Source organism: Taudactylus pleione, unplaced genomic scaffold (genome assembly GCF_031769625.1).
Source record: "Taudactylus pleione unplaced genomic scaffold, aTauple2 ptg000430l, whole genome shotgun sequence".
In the NCBI taxonomy this organism is placed as follows: Eukaryota; Metazoa; Chordata; class Amphibia; order Anura; family Myobatrachidae; genus Taudactylus; species Taudactylus pleione.
This window is the reverse complement of record NW_028284832.1, coordinates 922,147-942,291: the sequence shown is the minus strand read 5'-3', so window position 1 is coordinate 942,291 and position 20,145 is coordinate 922,147. Positions and strand designations below refer to the sequence as shown.

The 20,145-nt window shown below is 44.1% G+C and overlaps 1 protein-coding gene across 2 annotated transcripts in view; it reads right to left on the bottom strand.

The window, feature by feature from the left end:
* Positions 1–20,145, bottom strand: part of CDH15 (cadherin 15) — a 60,227-nt gene that overhangs the window by 23,993 nt on the left and 16,089 nt on the right. For both annotated transcript variants that reach the window (XM_088447354.1, XM_088447355.1), the window contains exons 2-3: positions 3,104–3,274; positions 1,398–1,553 (exon numbers count right to left, since the gene is read on the bottom strand). In XM_088447354.1, the coding sequence (XP_088303480.1) occupies positions 1,398–1,553; positions 3,104–3,274 (327 nt within the window). The remainder of the gene's footprint in view (positions 1–1,397; positions 1,554–3,103; positions 3,275–20,145) is intronic.

The window sequence follows — 20,145 nt, the reverse complement described above, 5'->3', positions numbered from 1 at the left end:
TATTATTTCTCTGTTGATAACTCGATAATCCACCCTGCCCCACAAACTCGCTGCCTTGGTGTCATACTTTACTCTGAACTGTCCTTTGTTTCCCACATTCAATCTGTCTCAAAATCATGTTACATACATCTAAAAAACATATCCTAAAATTCGACCATATCTCACACAAGACACTGGTAAAACTCTAATCGATGCACTCATTATTTCCCGCATTGACTATTGCAATAGTCTCCTTAGTGGTCTTCCCAAAAACAGGCTATCGCCATTACAATCCACTATGAATGCAGCTGCGAGGCTTATCTTCCTTGCCAAATGTTCATCGTCTGCTGCCCCGCTCTGTCAGTCTCTCCATTGGCTGCCGGTTTTCTACCGTATTCAATATAAAATACTTTTACTTACACATAAGGCTATTAACCAAACCACACCAACATACATCTCTTCACTCATATCAAAATATCTCCTAACCCGACCTCTCCGCTCAGCACAAGATCTGCGTCTCTCATCCCCATGCATTACTTGCTCCCATTCATGGTTACAGGACTTTCTTAGGGCTGCACCAACTCTATGGAATGCCTTACCACGCACAATAAGACTTTCCTCTAGTCTCCAATCCTTCAAACGTTCCCTGAAAACTCACCTCTTCAGGCAAGCTTATCAGATTCCAGAACCACCCACATAACCTTCATAGCTTCCATATCTAATTACATCCCCTTTCACAGTCCACACATAACCTCACACATTGTATTTCTTTCACATACTCCTGACATTTGGCCGACATTCCTGTGTGATTGGATCATGCAGCCCACCAAGAAACTGTGCATTCTGGCTGGACCAAAATTGCAATATATAGCACCTATCCTTGTGTATCAATGCCTATTTCTCTATAGATTGTAAGCTTATGAGCAGGGCCTTCCTACCTATATATCTGTGTTTTATTACCCAGTTCTGTTCTATTTATGTTTCCAATTGTAAATCGCAACGGAATATGCTGCGCTATATAAGAAACTGTTAATAAATAAATAAATAATTTCTGCATGTGGGGTAAATACTGGCTGGTTTTGCATGTAGCCCACAAATACTGGGCAGCTTTATTGTTACACTGCAATTTAGATCTGAGTATGGACACACTCCTCCCACATCTAATCACTCTGCACATTTTATATCACCCCCACCTGCAGTGCAGCATTGTTTGTCCAGGTGCTGTTTTTTGCTTTGCTCCCTACTCAGAATCAACATCACAATCTGCCACTATAGGGAATAACGGGGTTTGGGACCGGAAGCAGTACAATCAGTGTGTTTGGAATTGCTTCTGTCCAGTCACCATTGATCTACATGTAATATAAAGCTTGATTCACATACTAGCAGTGACTGCCGCAGGATATACATATATGTACTACCTTAAAGCGCTCAGTGGTCTCGCGATCCAGCACTGCGTTCAGGTACACGATTCCAGTTGTTTTATTAATGGAAAATATTCCTTTGGGTTCCTCATCAACACCTGGGCCCTTGATGCTGTATATAATGCTACCTAGGTGCTTCTTGTCTGACTTAATCTGGAAGAAGAGCACAAACAACACAATATTCAGAAAAGTGACTTTATTTTAATCTATCATCACATGTTACATCAGCTAAGTCCACTAGGTGGCAGCAGACGACTATTGTATCAGGCAACTTTTCATATGTATAGATACAGTCTATATTAGAGGTGCACAGTCTGTGCGCAGGAACCCAACATGTGGGCACAGAATAGTTCTGTTGGGGTCCTATGGTTATTGTATATGCAATACAATTGATTGTTTGCCACCACTTGTGGGGTCTCAGAACAATGGTTGTGATCTCACTATACAAACATCTCAAGTAAATCATGTCCTAGATATATTATGATTTTCATAAAACCACATCATTCTGAGCTTGAACTAAACAAATTAAAGCAATATTTAAAAAAAAAAATGAAAAAAGGAATAATCTGTTAAAGATATAAATGGGTATTTGATATTGGCATGCAACAGTACTGGGTTGTATGAATATTTATGTTACTGATATATGCCAGGGCCGTAACTAGGGTAGTGCGACCAGTGCCATGGCACAGGGCACCGCAGGGCAGGTGGCTCTGTTTGGACCTGTGAATTTTCCTGTTTATTATCATTCTCACTTGTAGCTTCCTCTTCTTTTATCCCCAGCATCTCCTGGTCTCCCCTATCTCTTCCCTGGCCCTTCCCCATGAGGCCATGGCCTTTTTTCAGGTGCACTATCTTATGTCCTTATTTAAAAAATGGAGAGGGAGGAAGGGGGGGCGCCAATGCTTTCTCTGGCACAGAGCACCAAAAAGTCTAGTTATAGCTCTGATATATGCTATTTATTTATTAACCTTTATTGATATATAGTCTGCATTATACAACTGGCTATAGCATGCAGACGATGAAGGTAACAATGTATACTTGTATTTTCATATCCTCCTATAATGTAGGTGATGTGGATGGTCCAGTGTGTCTTATAGACCTCAATGCGGGTCATTCCATGTCCAGGGGTCCCCACCTGCCCATCTCCATATATGTCGTCAGAATAACATTGGGGAAATTTTAGTTCACAATATGTAGCAAAACTATTGCCCTCAAAGTGGGGGTGGGTGCAACTGTCACCGACTGAGCAGGTGGGGGATGATCTTCAAAATTGCTCCACTTGACATGGAATGACCCATGTACAATGATTGGTAAGTATGCAGGCAAGACTTTCCCATTTGTATGGAAGTGTGCAGTCTGACCCTTCTCAATTATTTTTCAGCTGTTCTGACATTCAGTAAAATGCAAAGTAGATAAATTATTTATAGATTTTTTTTTAAATGATATCAGCTCTAAACACTTTAATAGCCTGTGATTCGCTGGGGCCGGCAAAATTATGGCGAGATAGTGACTAGAATTAAAGTGGCAATTACTTTAAAGGCAAAACAAAGCTGGTTTTGCCTTTAAAGTAATTGCCGCTTTAAATCTAGTGACCATGTGGCTGGAATAGTGCCGTTTCATGGGCTATTACATTTGAACTCTTTGTCATACGAGATTCCTCTCCTCTCCTCATATTAGAGCTTGACAAACCTCATGTTCCTTACCTGCACCACTTGTGAGGGGATGTTTCTTAAATTCTCAGAGACGGATATTGTCGGAATCACCCAGGCTCTTTTAAACCTTTGCATCTTACTAGCCAATATGTCCCGTGGTCGCCAAGGATACAACGTGCGGACATCTTGTGCAAGCTCGTCCTGTGATGTCACACTGATGACCTGTGGGGAAAATAGGAGGGAAGTCATTTTATTGGAGTAAACAACTGAGGCGTGGAACACTGCACTCAGTAACATAGCCGGTTTTCTGTACAATTTATATACTCCCGTATAATCATCCATGAAACATCTACAGCAGGTGTTGGCGTATACTTTAATAAATACTCCGTAAATCCTATGGGCATGACTTATTCAAGACAATTACATTTCTAAATACATGTATTTGGCTATATAAGTGGAAGCTCTGCTAGAATAACAATAAGGAACCTACTGTAATCCGCAGACATGGTATAGTGCCATCAAGAGGCCAATTTATCATTAAAAAAAATATAACTTGGCAGAACACTAGTGTAACATTACCAAGGAATAATGTTTGGCCTAAACATTAGGAATTGGAGCACGATCAATGTTATCGCTACTGTATGTCCATCAAAGCCCAATCATTTTCCAGTAATAAGCTTTTTGTAATATAGTTTGAATCACATTTCACCAGAGATGGCGCTATCTGCAGCCTGGTGCTCTCAGCTCTCACCAGCTGTCACCAGCTGTCATCATTAGAGCACGTGTACCCTCACATAGCAGCATGTTTACATATGATCGGGGACGTAGTGCCCACTTGGGGTTAGAAGACCGTATAAACCTTTATATTGCAGATACCAAAGATTACCCTGAATGTATAATATCTCAGATATCATGGAAGCATAGCTAAAAGTCACTTGGCAAAACAACATACATCATACAAAACATGTGTTGGTACAAGGGAGTTATCCCCATATGACATGGCTGTCCTGGAGTATTTGAAATAAATAAAAGCTGCTACTATTACAGTTGCTACTATTACTACTTTAAGCTGCTATCTACCCTTTCCCCTCCCTACCCCCAGCACTGCCAGCCTCTAAACTCCACCTTGCCCCCTCCCTACCCCCAGCACAGCCTGCCCCTAATCCTTCTTGCCCCAAGTACTGACCCAGCTGCTATCTACCCTTACCTCCTTCCTACCCCAGCACTGCCTACCCTTCCTCTCCTCTATCCCAAGCTCTACTCCCCTCTACCCCCAAGCTCTACCCCAACTTCTCCCAGCCTTCCCCCCAGCTCTACACCAACAGCTGCTTGCCATTAACTCCCTCTATCCCAACTGCTACCTGCCCCCACCACTGTCCCAACTGCTGCCTGCCCTCCCCCTCCCATAATAAGTGATGAGGCCCTAAGAGTGGTGGAGTAGGACCCCCATTTTTAAAGTGAGGGGTCTTTGGGACCCACAATTTTTTTAACAAAGGTCAGTTGTTATACAAAATACACCTAAAATTCAGAAACTTGTAGTAACAACAAACTTTGTAAACACATACACACCAAAAATATACATACCTGCACCATATTAACATTTTCTACATCTCTAAGTTGATCCTCCTTATACCTGCAGAGGCTGAGCAGGGGAGGGGAGTGAGGAGATAGGAAAGTGTAACTGAGTACAGGATGTTTTATTTATTGTGAACATCCTCTCTGCAGTTTTAATTAATAGCTATAAACAAATTCTTGCAAAGTTTTACTTCCTGATGAAGCAGGTGAAGATCCTGCGAAACGCGTTGATGTAGCGTTTGTAAGAATTCAGCTGTTTCTGGAATTAAAAGGATCATTTCTATAGGTTGATAAACTTTTCCTAAACCCACATCATATTTTATCTTACAGAATGTGAGTGAAGTCTTCCTTAGTAATCTACTGTATATTGTAATAAGTTACATTACCAGGACGTTATTGTCTACTGTAAAATAAAGAACCATGTTTGGTAAGCAATGGATAATGGAATTTCTTTTATTAGAAGGGCATTTCAGAATCTGTTTTAGGTGGGTATAATCCCTTTATCTCACTTGCACATACTTTTTCCATTATGTAATTTACACTATTTCTTTCTGAGCACATCTTGTCCAATGGCTCCATGATCGGGGAAATTGGGAAATCACAAAGGACACATTGAAAGCTTTTCACCTTTATCTGATGAGTAGGATTTATTTAGAGGCAGAACTTGAGTTATTATGTACATAAATGTATTTGGTTCTGTTTCTCTTTTTATCATTATTATTGCGTACAGTACATATTGGACAAAACACATCATATAGGAACGTCATCATATACTGTCATGTGATGTGAGCACCTGTTGTACATACGTTTTCTAAAACGTCACTTTCACTGTGTTTGAATGTTACATGGTACAGATGGATTGGGTATGAAATCCCGGCTGTCGGGGATGCCGCTGGTCAGAATACCGACAGCGGCGTAGCGACATGCCAGAATCGCGACACCCATAGGGAAGACAGGTGTTTTTCTAACCCCTACCCTAACCCCCCCTCCCCGGTGCCTAAACCTAACCTCCCCGCCTAGATCCTAAACCTAACCTCCCCCTCCATGCACCCTAAACCTAACACTCCCTCCCCAATGCCTAACCCTCCCCCTAGTGCCTAACACTAATCCCGCACCGAAAACCTAATCTCCCCCTAACACCCCAATACTTACCTTCAGGATTCCGGCGGTCGGGATACTGGTGCTGGGATCCCGTCCTGTTGCGATTTCGGCGCCGGTATTCAGACCGTCGGCATCGCGCACGCTGGGATGCTGACTACATCCTGGTATAGATATATATATGGGAAACAGTCGGGAAGCCGATGGACGGAATCCCGACTGCCGGCTTCCCGACTGTATAATCCTGGCAAGGGTTAAATGACAGATGTCGAAATCCCGATGCCTGTCATTTTCCCTATGCCGGGAGCCCGACACCCGGCTTACGGATTGAAAGTAAGCCGGGCGACAGCTGCAGACAGATGCGGGGGGGGTTTAGGGTTCCCGGGGGGGGGATTTAGGGTTAGGCACCCCCCCCGGGAGGTTACGTTTAGGCTAGGGGAAGGGGGAGGTTAGGGTTAGGGAGTAGAATAGGTTAGAGAATACTTACCTGGGGACGATTGGAAATTTCAGTGCAGCCGGGATGCCGCTGTCGGAATTTCAACCGCCGGCCACCGGTTAATCATACTGAATCCAATTATATATGCATAGTATATTTATGACCTATCTATCTGTTCTCCCGAATTCTTTGAAGCACCATATTCAGTTTGAGGCTATTTCTGTGTCCCGGCAGTGGACACAGGACTATCGGCTACACATTCTGGAGGACATTGGTTTGGTGACTAGATCATATGTACAGTATCTCTTTGTCATTGGTCTAAACAGTTCAAGATATTTAAAATAGTCCTACAAATGACAATAGATTCATTGTCCTCAATTAAAGTGTAAATGAAATGTGAGTTGTTATTATTACTGTTCCTCCTTACCAGGAACAGAATATGTTTGTCCATCACCACGTGACTGGAATGTGTCAATATGTCTCTGAGTTTTAGAAAGACCCCATCTTGGGTTACCTGAACACATGAACAGAGTCACTGCCACTCTAATCTGGCTTAGAGACCAGCTGGCAGGACCTGGCAGGTGCGACAGCTGCACAAACATTGGTACCAAGGAGCCTGTACGTGAGCTCCTTACCAGGTGTTTACAGGCCGTGTCCCTAGAGGTATACAGAGCAGGGCTGATTTCCTATAATCCTAACAAAGACAACTGGCAATGAACAGGTGCAGACTGCTAGTCTTCAGACTGACGTGAAATGGACCTTATCAGCTATACTATTACTACACTAGTGATTGCACGGTGATAGGATTTGTCCAACAGCTCTGATATACAAGAGAGCACAATACGTACTGATAGATTCTCTAACCTCAACATCTAAAGGTGCCCATCCACTAGGGGGTGCAGTGCCTACACTGGACGATTGATCGATCAGTGTAGGTTCATCAATCATCCCCGAACATGGCCAATCTGTCGTTATTGGCAGATTGGCATGCATGTTCGGCCGATGATTGATGTCGGAAACGACCAGCGGGAGCGCGCATCGCTGGTCGTTTCCCACATTCGGATGCACGATTTGCGGCCGATTACTGAGCGACTGCACGATTACGATGTTGTAATCGTGCAATCGTACAGTGTAATCGGCTAGTGGATGGGCACCTTTACTCTAAAGCTAAGGCAACCTGTGGCTTGCCAGCTGTTATGGAACTACAAATCCCAGCATGACATACTAGCCATCAGGTGGAAGACCAAGCTGACCGGTCAGTGGGTGCCTAAACCTGCCGCCTAAAAATGCTAAATGCTAAATGAAACTCCATAACCTGCAGGTATTCTGTCTGCGCCCCCTCCCCAATACTTACTGCCCTATAAATGGCCTATGCAGGCTATTAGGTACTCAGTACATACTGTATATTTATTTGGTTCATTTTCACCCTTTCCCATTTACTCTGTTGCAGTAATGTGAGTTACATCAAATAATGACCACATTAATCTCTGCTTCCAGAAATCGGAGAAGTAGTTGAAAAACCAGATCAGCACACTATCCTTATATAAATGTGTCTTTCTGGGGTCCATTCACGCTCATTATAATTGTAATATAGTAGATGAGTAAAACAGAAGGTGACCTCTGATCAACAGCACTCTTAGGGGTGTATTTACTAAAGTGCAGGTTTTTAGAAGTGTAGATCAGATTCTCCTTATCATTTATCTAGCTCCTTCTGGAAAATAATAGCTAGAGTCTGATTGGTTGTTACAGGCAACATCTCCACTTCTAAAAACCCGCACTTTAGTAAATATACCCCTTATCATCCAGAGACGCCTTAGTGGCCCATTTATCGGGTATTTCTGCATTTTCAGTAGGATTTTGTTTCTCAGGGGCATATCTACCACAATCCACATTTTTAATGCATATGTGATAAATATCTCCAATTTAAAAAAAAAAATCATGAAAATGTACTAAAATCCCCTTGCCGGGAGATGGGCTGTGATAAGAACCCATCCTGGCTAAGAGCTAGGAGCAGTGTATTAGTGTAACCCTATCTCACTTCTTCCTGCTTCAGGTCCCAGCAGCCAATGCGCTAGAGCAGCCGTTGGCCTGGCCCATGCATCACCTCTCCCTCTCCGGAAAAATTTGCATATTAGTAGCCCAAAGGCTACTATAGGGTAATGTCATCTAAAGAGGGCGTCATCCTATGGAGGCCAAGCCCCGGAATTTGGAAGCACAGCAGCCCCCATGGAAACCTATGGCACTGCATTTGTGGATGAAAATGGAGGCACCGCAAATCGGAGATATCTGCTGTAGTCCCTCCATGGTACATTTGGGGGATCCTTAATATTTGCGGATATCCCCGAAATACTGGTGTTTTCAGGGAATATTCCGCAAATATTGTTTGATAAATAGGCCCCTTAGTCCTCTAATGTAATGGAGATGAGCCTTGGACCAGTCTACTGGTGATCACTTTCAAAATAAGCAATGTCACACATGTGGGCAGAGGGTTTAAGCAGTAAGTTCATATAAGCAGCGGTAAGGATGGGGGGGTATGAGACGTCGACATTGACCATATTGACATTCATCATGTAGACACTGTTGAAATGTCAACATATCATCCCTGTTGGCCCAGTGGTGACTTACCTGCTTCCGGCGGATGCAGCAGCATCTTCTGGGTCCCGGCAGTGTGAGTTTTGGTGAATACACTGGCCCATCCCTATTCCCTTCCCCTTAATCTCCTTCTACAGACTAACACTAACCTCCCCCTCTGAAGCATATCTCTAACATTCCCCACCGTAGCCTATGCCTTACCTTTCCCACCAAATCCTAACCCTAACCTTCCCCACTGTAGCCTAACCCTAACCTTCCCCACTGTAGCCTAACCCTAATCTTACCCAATGTAATTTAACCTTAACCTTCCCCACTGTAGCCTAACCCTAACTTCCTCCCATAGCCTAACCCTAACCTTACCCACTTGTAGCCTAACTCTAACCTTATCCACTGTAGCCTAACCCTAACCTTCCCCACTGTAGCCTAACCCTAATCTCCCTCCCGTAGCCTAACCCTAACCTCCCCCCGTAACCTAACCCTAACTACCCCCCTTAGCCTAACCCTAACTTCCCCCTGTAGCCTAACCCTATCCTCTCTCTATTGCCTAACCCTAACCTTCCCACATCCCACAGCCTAATGCCGTCTACACACTAGACGATCCGATCCGGTGGTTCGGACAACATATCGGGCACATCGGCCAGTGTGTACCTGCTATGTCGCTGACGATACGCACTCCCGCGTGTCGTCAGTGACATCGCCCGTTGGACCTGCATGCAAGTCTGATGGACAATATCGTCAGCGGATGAACTGACCCTCTACAGTCTACACCCTCATGTCGCCCCTTCATGGTCAGCCTCAGATGTGCATATTCTGATATTACCTATGGTTCATTACATGCACGATTAGTTATACCCACTGCCCAGCTCTGCACTTTTCCGGCCCCCTACATAGAGGCAATGATGATGATAATGAAGATGCAGATCTGCACTAATCCCATAGCAACCAATCAGATGTTTGCTACCATTATGTAACCTGAACTAGATAGATAACAGATAACTATTTTAAATGACAGTGGCAGAAAAAGTTATTTGTCCCTCATTTAGAACTATTCAAGTTGTCCTCTAGCTGCTGTCTGCCATTAAAGCCAAATGGTGTCTGGCAGCAGGTCAGTAATGCATGACAAAAACATCTGCTGAGGTTATCCACCCTAATTGTCAATGGTCACTCAATAACATCACCAAAAGCTAATTATTTATTTAAATCAATCAGTGTTCAAGAGTTTGTTCATTGCACAAGTTTTGAGATTAAAATACATTTGGTGCTGCACGGGAAAGCAAAAGCATACTAGGTTGCCTAAGACATACATTACATTACAGTGTTATGTAATGTACACTGTAATATAATGTATGCCTGGCAGGCCCAGGAATAGAGGGCGCCAGTGCCAAAATCCAAATCAGTGGCAGTAGAAGATAAGAGACGCACAATCATGTAACTATTAATAATACTACAAGACTCTAACAGCAGGGTGTGCGAGCGGAGATGCCGTCAGCCAGGATGCAGGGCCCCGGGGGGCTGCACCATCACTGCCCCATGGTACCTGCATCTGGCTAGCAGTTTGCCTAGAACGGCACCCTATGGTCAGTAGCTCTGCTTCGGTGCTGCTCAGAGCATCCAAATGACGCTCCAGGCACGTAGCCTGCATTGTGTAGAGCTGTCCGGAGCATCCGGTAGCTGTACGCTTTCTCCTGCTGTCACCCTCTCGCTGTCTGCTGTCACCCTGACGCCACAGGTTCGGGTGGAAATGGCGCAGCAGGGCCGTGAGCCTTGCTCTGCCTCATAGCTTTCCTTGTATCACTTGTACCAAAACGTAACACAAGTGTATTGTTGTACTGTATACAGTGGCGTAACTACCGTAGGTGCAGCTGCTATGGGGCCCTGACCAACCCGAGGCACGGCCCTCATCCTGCACCTACGGCGCCAGGCCTCAGTCCGTGCACCCCGCTCAACACCCCCCCCCCAACCTCCTAACTCCCCTCTCCTCGACTCACCTGCTTCGTGTCCTCTCCCTCTAATGGTCGCATCCAGCCGGCTCTGCCTCCCCTCATTGACAGATACTGAAAGGAGGCATAGCCGCAATCTCCCAGCATCAGTCAGTGAGGTGAGATGAAGCCGACCCAGAGAGGAGGTGTGCCTGCCCTGCGCAGCGCAACCATGGAGCAGGTAAGTTGAGGAGAGGGGAATGAGGAGGGTGAGCAGGGGTGAGGAGAGTGCGGGGGGGGGGGGGCATGGACCAAGGGGGGCCATGAACATCTTGCTATGGGGCCCCCCTATATCTAGTTATGTCCCTGGTTGTATAACTGTATATGCCTTACTAGAACACTAGTGCTAGGGTTGCTTTCTAATTGCCAATATATAGTACAGAGTGTATCTTAGTAACTACCATACAATACAGAGAGCATCTTAATGACCAATATGTAATACAGACATAGGGCCTGATTCAGACCCACTCGTGAGCGGCTGTCCGCTCGCAAGTGGGTCGATGGTCTGCACTGTGCATGCGCACGACGGAGGGAGCTCCGTCGTGCGCAAGCGCGAGACGCGACAAGCAAAGGACTTTCCTTCGCTCGTTGTGTCTGATCAAAGGGGGCATGCTGTCGATGTTGATTGACAGCACGCCCCCTTTGGTGGGCGTGCCGGGGGCGTGCCTCCCAGACGGGGGCGTTCCCAAGGGAACGCCTACCGTCAGAAGCCGGCCCCACTGACATCACTAGTGATGTCAGTGGGAGTGATTTTGGCTCTGATAGAGCCAAAATCACTCCGGGCCTTGCGGTTGAGAAACTCAACCGCAGGCTTCGGCTCGCAGTGGCGATGGTCGCGATGGTCAAGACCATCGCGACCATCATCCGGCACGCTCGTATATGCTGTGGGTGGTGACCCACAGCTATACGAGCGTCCAGGAGGACGCTCCATAATTATGGAGGTGGGCCCTGATTCAGAGCGAGCGCTCTGGTCAGAGCGTCCGGCTCTGAATCAGGGCCATAATCTTAATGACCAATAAATATTACAGCTAGCATCATAGTTACCACAATACAAAAGCATCATAGTTGTCAGTATCTTAGTGGATTGTGCCCATCCTACTATACTTGTATTACCTGCTCTAGATCCACTTATATGCCTATTTGTTTTTTCCCTCGAGGAAACATTCAATATTTTATGTTTTATGTTTTCCAGTTGCTGTCCTTAGCTAAGGTTATTATAGCATGGAAGAGGTTGGGGGTTGATCCACCTGATTTTCATGATTGGGTATAATACGGTCAACCATGAGAGATACTTGTATACGGCTAAGGGGGCTTAGCCCAAATTCCATAAACCATGGTATCCATGGTACACGTCTCACTATGGTCGGAGAAGTAGAGCTCTTCCATCATTCAGAGCCGTGTAATTTTAGGGGGGCTGCCCGTGCACTAGCACACGATCTATTTGTTTTTGATGCAATGTCTTTCTGCACATGTTGCACCTCTGTAACTGTTGTTTACTTCACACTTTTTGTGTTCTTCTGTATATTTCTTTTACAGAGTTTTATCTGTATTGTCCATTTTCTGTCTGATTGAATTTTCATTATGTGTTTTTGGTCTGTAATTTTTTTTTTTTGTTATATTGAAAATCAATCAAATATACTTGATTAGAAAAAAAAAGAGTATCTTAGTGTCCACCATACAATAGAGAGCATTTTATTGACAACCCTACAATACAGAAAACATTTTAGTGACCACTATACAATACAAAGGGCAATTTGGTGACCACCATACAATACGGTCAGCATTTTAGTGGTCACTATACATTACAGAGAGCATCTTATTGACCATTATACATTACAGAGAGCATCTTAGTGACCATCATACAAAAGAGATAACATCTTTTAGACCACTATGCAATACAGATAGCATCTCAGTGACCACCATACAATGCAGAGAGCATAATAGTGACCACTGTACAGAGATCATATTGACCACTATATAATACATAGATTATCTTATGACCACTATACAATATAGAGAGCATGGTAGTGACCACTATACAATATAGAGAGCATGTTAGTGACCATTATACAATACAGTGAATATTTTAGCTACACTATTCCAGAGACTAATTGAATATATTAGTGACCACTATAAAACATATACCTACATTTCTGGTCTTTTTAAAATCTTGATTGTGTTAATACAATACAAACCCCAGCTTCCTGGCAGCCTTCTCTCTCTACCTCAGGGGGCTATTGGTTAGTTCACTTCCTGGCAAAAGTAAAGTGCTGCTTTGTATTTACTTTCTTCCACTCACCAAAATAGAAGTGTATGTACCAGTTGTCATGCTCAGGGCACCAATATTTCTGCCTCTGGTCTAGTGTTTTTTGTTTTGTTTTGTTTAGTTTTTGTTTTTTTCTGATTGCTGTTTCACAAGTAAGTGTCCAGATGCTCACTCCCGTTATTTGTATGTTGTCATTTATATGTATTTGCCTCCATACTCACTTACGTTTCTGCTTATTTAGATTTAGACAGATACTATGTTTGATGCTCTCTCTTATTTACTACCGTGTTTCCCCGATAATAAGACCTACCCCGAAAATAAGCCCTACCCTTAATTTTGTAACTCGGTCCAAATTAAGCCCTACCCCGAAAATAAGACCTACCTGAAACTCATTTTGAGCTGGGAATGCTGCAGAGACCAGCGTTCCCAGTCATGCAGTGCGCGGGTGACGTCATGACGTCACCCGCGCACTGAGGATCCTGTGCGGCCGCGCCTGCTGGATCACGTTAGATCCAGTCAGAGCGCAAGTGAGAGCGACATCCCGGACGGCGGCGAGTCAGGTAAGTGCACTGCAATAAGGGACACTGCTACAGGGGGGAGCCTGCATTAGCGGCACTTCTACAAGGGGGCCTGCATAAGGGGCACTTCTACAAGGGGGCCTGCATAAGGGGCACTTCTACAAGGGGGCCTGCAAGGGGGTGGCCTGCATAAGGGGCACTTCTACAAGGGGGCCTGCATAAGGGGCACTGCTGTCAATGTTAATTAATATAAGACCTACCCCGAAAATAAGCCCTATGGTGTTTTTTTGAACAAAAAAAAAAATAAGACAGTGTCTTATTATCGGGGAAACACGGTAAATGGCTGTTACAAAAAAATAATAAAAGCATGTTTCAAAAACATACAAAAAAAAAGGGTCCAGCTGATGGCACAGTTTTCAATGCTGCCTAACAGTGCTGCCACCATAGATTCACTATTAGCAATTTGCTATCTATACTGAATTTGTGTTCTTGTAAATGCATGGTCTTCCTGCCGTGGTCCAAACACATAGAGGGGCTGATTCTGCATGGACACAAATAGGGAGTTTTAGTGTGCAGTGTATGTGCAGATGCAAATTTACATGTTATTACATCTCTCCAACCTATTCTGAGTTGGACGGCTCATCGGCTAAATCTGCTTTTGCATGAAATGGCGTATGTTCTGTCTTTAGTTAGTGTCATGGCGTGTAGCTTATAAGTTCCGTGCTATTCTATTATGGGTGGTGCGGACACAGAAGGGAAGCCTGTGTCAGACAGATCTCTTATTCCTAGCATGGGGCTGGTGCACGTGCTGATATTAATGATGATTGCGGCTCTGGACGGGAAAACAGTGGGTGGTGCACCTTCCTGCTTGAAGCCGCATGGATCCTCGCATTAGCACTGCGCAAGCTCGCAAGGTAGTAAATCTAGCTTCCGGGACATCACACAAGCGCTGCCGCATTGTGTTAGACTTAGAATCAGCAACAGGCCCACGTACAGTTGGGCATGAATGCATTTGGTGGTGGTAGGTATATAAGCTTGTAAGCTCCACTGGCTCAACGACTGATGAGCATGAATAAACCTGCTTGATTGTATAGTGCTACCAAATATAAAGCAAAAAATATCATTGTCTAGACCAGAGGTTCCCAAACTCAGTCCTCAAGGCACCTCAACAGTTCAGGTTTTAGAGATATTCATGGTTGAGCACAGGTGACTTGGGTGCTAGTTAAGTCACCTATGGTCAAGCATGGATATCCTTAAAACTTGGGCTGTTAGGGTGCCTTGATGACAGAGTTTGGGAACCTCTGGTCTAGACAATTAAAGCAAATGCATAGTAGTCCCTAGGGTTGAGTGCACATTTACAGCTACCAGCAATATTGTAAATACCCATCAATCCTGTAGTTTAGTCACCATGGAATAAAGCAGAGAGTGGGACAGGGGTGCTAATATTATTCATTTTGAATTTTATTCAAACAAATTGTGCTATTTTATGCCTTGTCCATGACAGCGATTATATTTTGCTGGCAATGCAGACGATATGGCGGTACATACTGTACACGTATTAAAAGAAAGCGCATACAACATGTAACATATTTTTCACTGAGCAATTATGGAAAGTACTTTAAATAACACAATCTGTATTCTTTAATACCTACTCCATCATTGTAAGCTGCGTGCACACCATGGGCTCGGTATAAACAGAATATATATACAGAATAAGAAGTGTGTGTTACAAAATGTCAACATTTAAATTGTTAACATGATCATCATGTTGACATTGCTTTCCGACAGTCGGCATGCCGACATAGCTGTTTTACGGTAGTTAAGCGCTCTATCCTTATTCTAACCGCCGCCTAACTCTAAACATAACACTGGAATGTGCTGTCGACATTGTGACTGTCAGCATTCACAATGCAAACATAATGACTATGTCAGCACTACGTTCATGTTGACATTTCTGAATGACGACATTCTGGATTCCATATAATGACTACATACCTAAGGATTATACTGTAATACTCAAGAGGTCAGTACAGCTGAAAATGTGTCATTTGTATATGGACATCTATGGATAATGGTCTTCATTTGAATCATTTGCTATTGTGGAGAAGAGGTAACTTATATCCTATGCAGTAAAATACAGATCAGACCATTTTACTGCTTTACAGTGCAGCATCTGATTTAACTCTTCATGGAAAGAGCAGCCTGTGGTTATGGGCAGGTGTTAAAGCTTTCATTTATCCCTGCTGAGTGCAGTAACTGATTGTCCAGCTGCCCAGAGGGGGAGGGGAAAGGAGTGTGGGATTAATTTGAATTTAGCAGGCCCCAGTGGACCAAAATGTACCAGTTGCTGCCTCCTCACCCTGACCTCCCCCCCAAAATATCGCTGTTCTGGGTATGATCATGTTACAGGCGTCCAAGGAATTTACCTCATTCCTAAACAAGACCCAAGGTCTTGGGCATGTACTGCACCCACCGTCTCCCGAGACATTTATTTGTACGGATTTATACATAAACTCACCTAAAATGCTTACAGCTTATAAACTGGTGTGGCCTGGTGGCTTGTAAACCAGACCAGGAGCCCTGTGATAAAATGCTGGCATGCATGCATGCTTAGTTATTAGGCTGTTATAGAGAATAATGAGGCGTTTTACAATATCACCAATAATTCAAATTTTTCTGGCAATTGCCTGGGTTGCAAATTGCCCAGCCATAATCCATGATTGAATGTTCAGCACATTCTGCAGGAGAGGAAATCCAACATGTTCTGCAGATCAGACAACCCCCCCGACCCCCCACCCCCCCTGCTGAAATGCTACAGAAGGGGTGATAGAGCCATTTTATTAAGAGTTTAAGATGAGATTCAATTCACCGCAGTGTTTGGTTTCAATTAGAGATGAGCGGGTTCAGATCTCAGAAATCCAAACCCACCCAAATTTCGGGGATCCGGGGCGATCCTCGCGACGTTCGGATCTCCCTGCCTGCCCCGGATTCCTCACCCGAGGCAAAACCTTGCAACCCCGCTTTCGGTTTGCAAGGTTTTGTTTTGAGCGGGCTTAACGCTGATTGGCAATAAGCGCTAAGCCCATTGAAAATGCACAGAGAGAAAAAGAAGATGGCGACCGCCATCCCCGCCGCCTGACACCGCCGGCACCCCCACTTGCAGCATCCCCCGCTGCCGACACCACAGCTGCTGACACTCCCGCCCCACGTACTGAGGACACCCTCAGCGACCAGCACACTGCCGACACTCCCACACTAAGGACACCTAGCACCCCTGCACTTCCGACACTGTCAGCACACATGCACTGAGGACACCCTGCATTGAGAACACTCCTGCACTGCCGACACAGTCTGCAAACCTGTACTGAGGACACCGCTGCGCCAGAACCCCCCGCACTCCCGACACAGCCAGCAAACCTGCATTAAAGACACCGCTGGCACCCCCGCACTGCCGACATCACCGGTACCCTTCACTGAGGACTCTGCCAGCACCGCAGCACTGCCATTCCATTTACTGAGGACACCGTCAGCAACCCCACTCTGCCGACACTGCTGTCACAGTAAGTGCAGTATTGGTGTATCCAACCCACACTGTATGGGTTGGAAATTAGAAGCTGAACTGCCACATGTTAGTGCCGCTCACTGTGTCACTTGGTTTAGTCAGCCAGCTAGCTGGATGCAACCTTTTGGCCTTAACTAGAAGAAGCAAATAATATTGTGAGGTGGTCAAAATTGATTGGAAATTCCTGGAAATAAATGTTATTGAGGTTAATTATACTGTAGGAACAAAAACAGGCCAATTTTATGTGATTTTAGCTGTTTTTATGGTTTTTTAAGAAAAAAATCCATATCCAAAACAAAACACGGAGGTGAGGTTTTGGTAAAACCAATCCAGATCCAAAACCAGGGGAGATCAAGATCCAAAACCAAAACACGGGGTCGGCGCGCATCTTTAGATTTCAATACACATATGAGTGCATTACCAAATATCACAGAAGCTAAACATCACCAATATTTCTGCGCACTTCTATGGGGTGCCAGGCAAAATCAGCGATGTTGGTGGTTGCAGTCCGCCATTCCAGAACGCACATTGCGGCCATCGCACGGAATTGAAACGCCCCCTTATAATGTTGCGCTATCTTTGTGAGGGATTCTTCATCTTCAGAAAACATATTTATTGGCTTGTACAGTACATGGCCTCCTGCAGCTTTTGCTATATATATATATATATATATATATATATATATATATATAAATACACACACACAACATTATGTTTGTTGTATTTTTTTGTTTATTCCGCCTGTTTTCCAGTCATGTCTGCACAGCATCAGGCTGGGTTCTGCAATTTGTGCTGCCCTTAGATACACCACAGCCCAGCTCTTTTCTCTGTTGTATCCCAAGTGTCATTTCAAATGTCTACAGAGCTAAACGATTATAATGATGATAAGTAGACAAGGCTGAAAAACACAGCAGCTGAATGAAAGCTATTCAGTAAATGGTGGAAAAAGTAATATAGAAGCCAACAAATCAAATAAATAACTCTCTCTGGGAAACTTATATCTACTTGTCTGTAGACTGAGGATAAAATGAAGGAGGAATGGGGCAGGGGACAAAGATGGAATAATAATATATATGATTTCCCTTACACACATCTATAATCCTCTGACATTTACAGTACAGACATTACTCAGACATTCCAAAACAATACTAAAAATAGTAGAATTTCCAAAAATGGTCTCTAATGGCGAGTACAAATACTATCATTTACTTGTAAGATGGCAGGTGACCAACATACACAGTGAATAAATGCCAGTCATATAACAAGGTTTTGTATCCTTTTTATCCCCCCTTCATTCATTTGCGGTACACTTGTACAGGGGGTCTTCTGTAACAGTTACTAATGACTCCCGGCCAATAGAGAAAAACTGTAATGGTGCATACGCACGTAGCGATCTGCCAGCGATACGATATCGCTGGCAGATTCTACTGCACACCTGGTGTGTTGGATGATCTATATAGATAATCCAACACACCACCAACTTGCCAGGAATTATAGCGACCCACGATCAGCGTACAGCATGCAGGGACGATGGGCGATATCGCTATCGCCCATACGTGCCCGCGCATCGCTCGTCGAAGGTAATTTGGTAGGGACCATTTAAAAGGATGATTTGATAGATAACGGTAATGATATCGATATCATACAAATTGTCCTTTTAAATCGCTACACGTGTATGCACCATTACACAAACACTATAAGTGTGCATCTCTCCTGCCAGACCAGCTGGGACCCGGCAGCAGATAGCAGGTGCAGTGCCCAGGAATAGTATGAGCTGCTCTCCGCTGGTAGAGGCTTCTCCGTTGGGTTTTGAAAACATGAATATAAATCTGGTGCACTACAATTTCCAGCACTGACTTTACGTTGCAGTGCAATGTGATTTCTTTTTTTTTATTTTGCAGGCAGTTGCATGATATACATTTCACATTTGTTCTGTGTGTTATATATTAATTATTCATTACATTCCCTGTTTAAAATATTCCCAGGCACCTTTTGTGTGGGCACAAAATAGCCACCAATTCACATCAATATCATATTGGGATTGGCTAGATCTTGATCAATGATGTAGAAAGCCAGCTTATGACTGTGATCTATGGGTGTGTGGTTTTGGGATGACCCCATAAATTGAGCCCCATGACTATCTCCCAGCCTGGGACCTGTATGAAAGTCACATTAAAGTCAGTGGTGGAACTACTGGTGATGCAGCAGGTGCATCAAACCAGGGCCCCTGGGGCATCAGTGTCCCGCTGTCATCAAGGCCACCATCGGAGGGGTACAGCAGGGGCGTACTGGCACCGATGATCTTGGCCACATCACATCTTCCGTATAGAACAGATTTCATCATCAGGTGAATTGGACACAACTGATTTTTAGTGTGTGGATCCCAGACCAGTCCATTTGACCACCGCTCAGTGAAATCAACGTGCAGGGAGACCCTGTGCTCCTATGGGGGGGGATATCATTCATGCACACTTTGCTCATTAACTGCTTCAATATATTCAGCCGGTTACTCTGTATCAGGAGTTATGTCATGTGGATTGGCATGGAGCTTAGGGGTTGCTAATTAACAGAGTGTAGAATGTTAAACTGACTTTATAAATTGGATTTGATGTCTCTTCCAGATATTAAAAGTTCTATTATTGTAGCTTTTAGATGGTATGAACTTAATCTAGACTCACACAACTAAAAGGATAACCCACTATACATTAGAGATTAATCCAACTAGTGCATTTATATGTAATATATATATATTTTGTGCTGTTATTTTCCTATTGACCACAGGGGGTTGATTTATTAAAACAGACAAGTGGTGATGTTGCCTATAGCAACCAGATTCTGACTAATATTTTCTAGGATGCAATAGAGAAATGATAGCTACATTCTGATTGGTTGCTTGTTTGTTTTAGAATCTTTAGGAAATCTACCCCCAGGAGTCTTAGGTTGGATTTTATGTCAATTTTATATATATGATTTATTCAGGAAAAATCTGCTACTTATAATATCAAACTTATGGTGGTCTAAACTGTTATACCGGTAGCATCTAGTCAAGTGCATAAGCGCTCCTTCA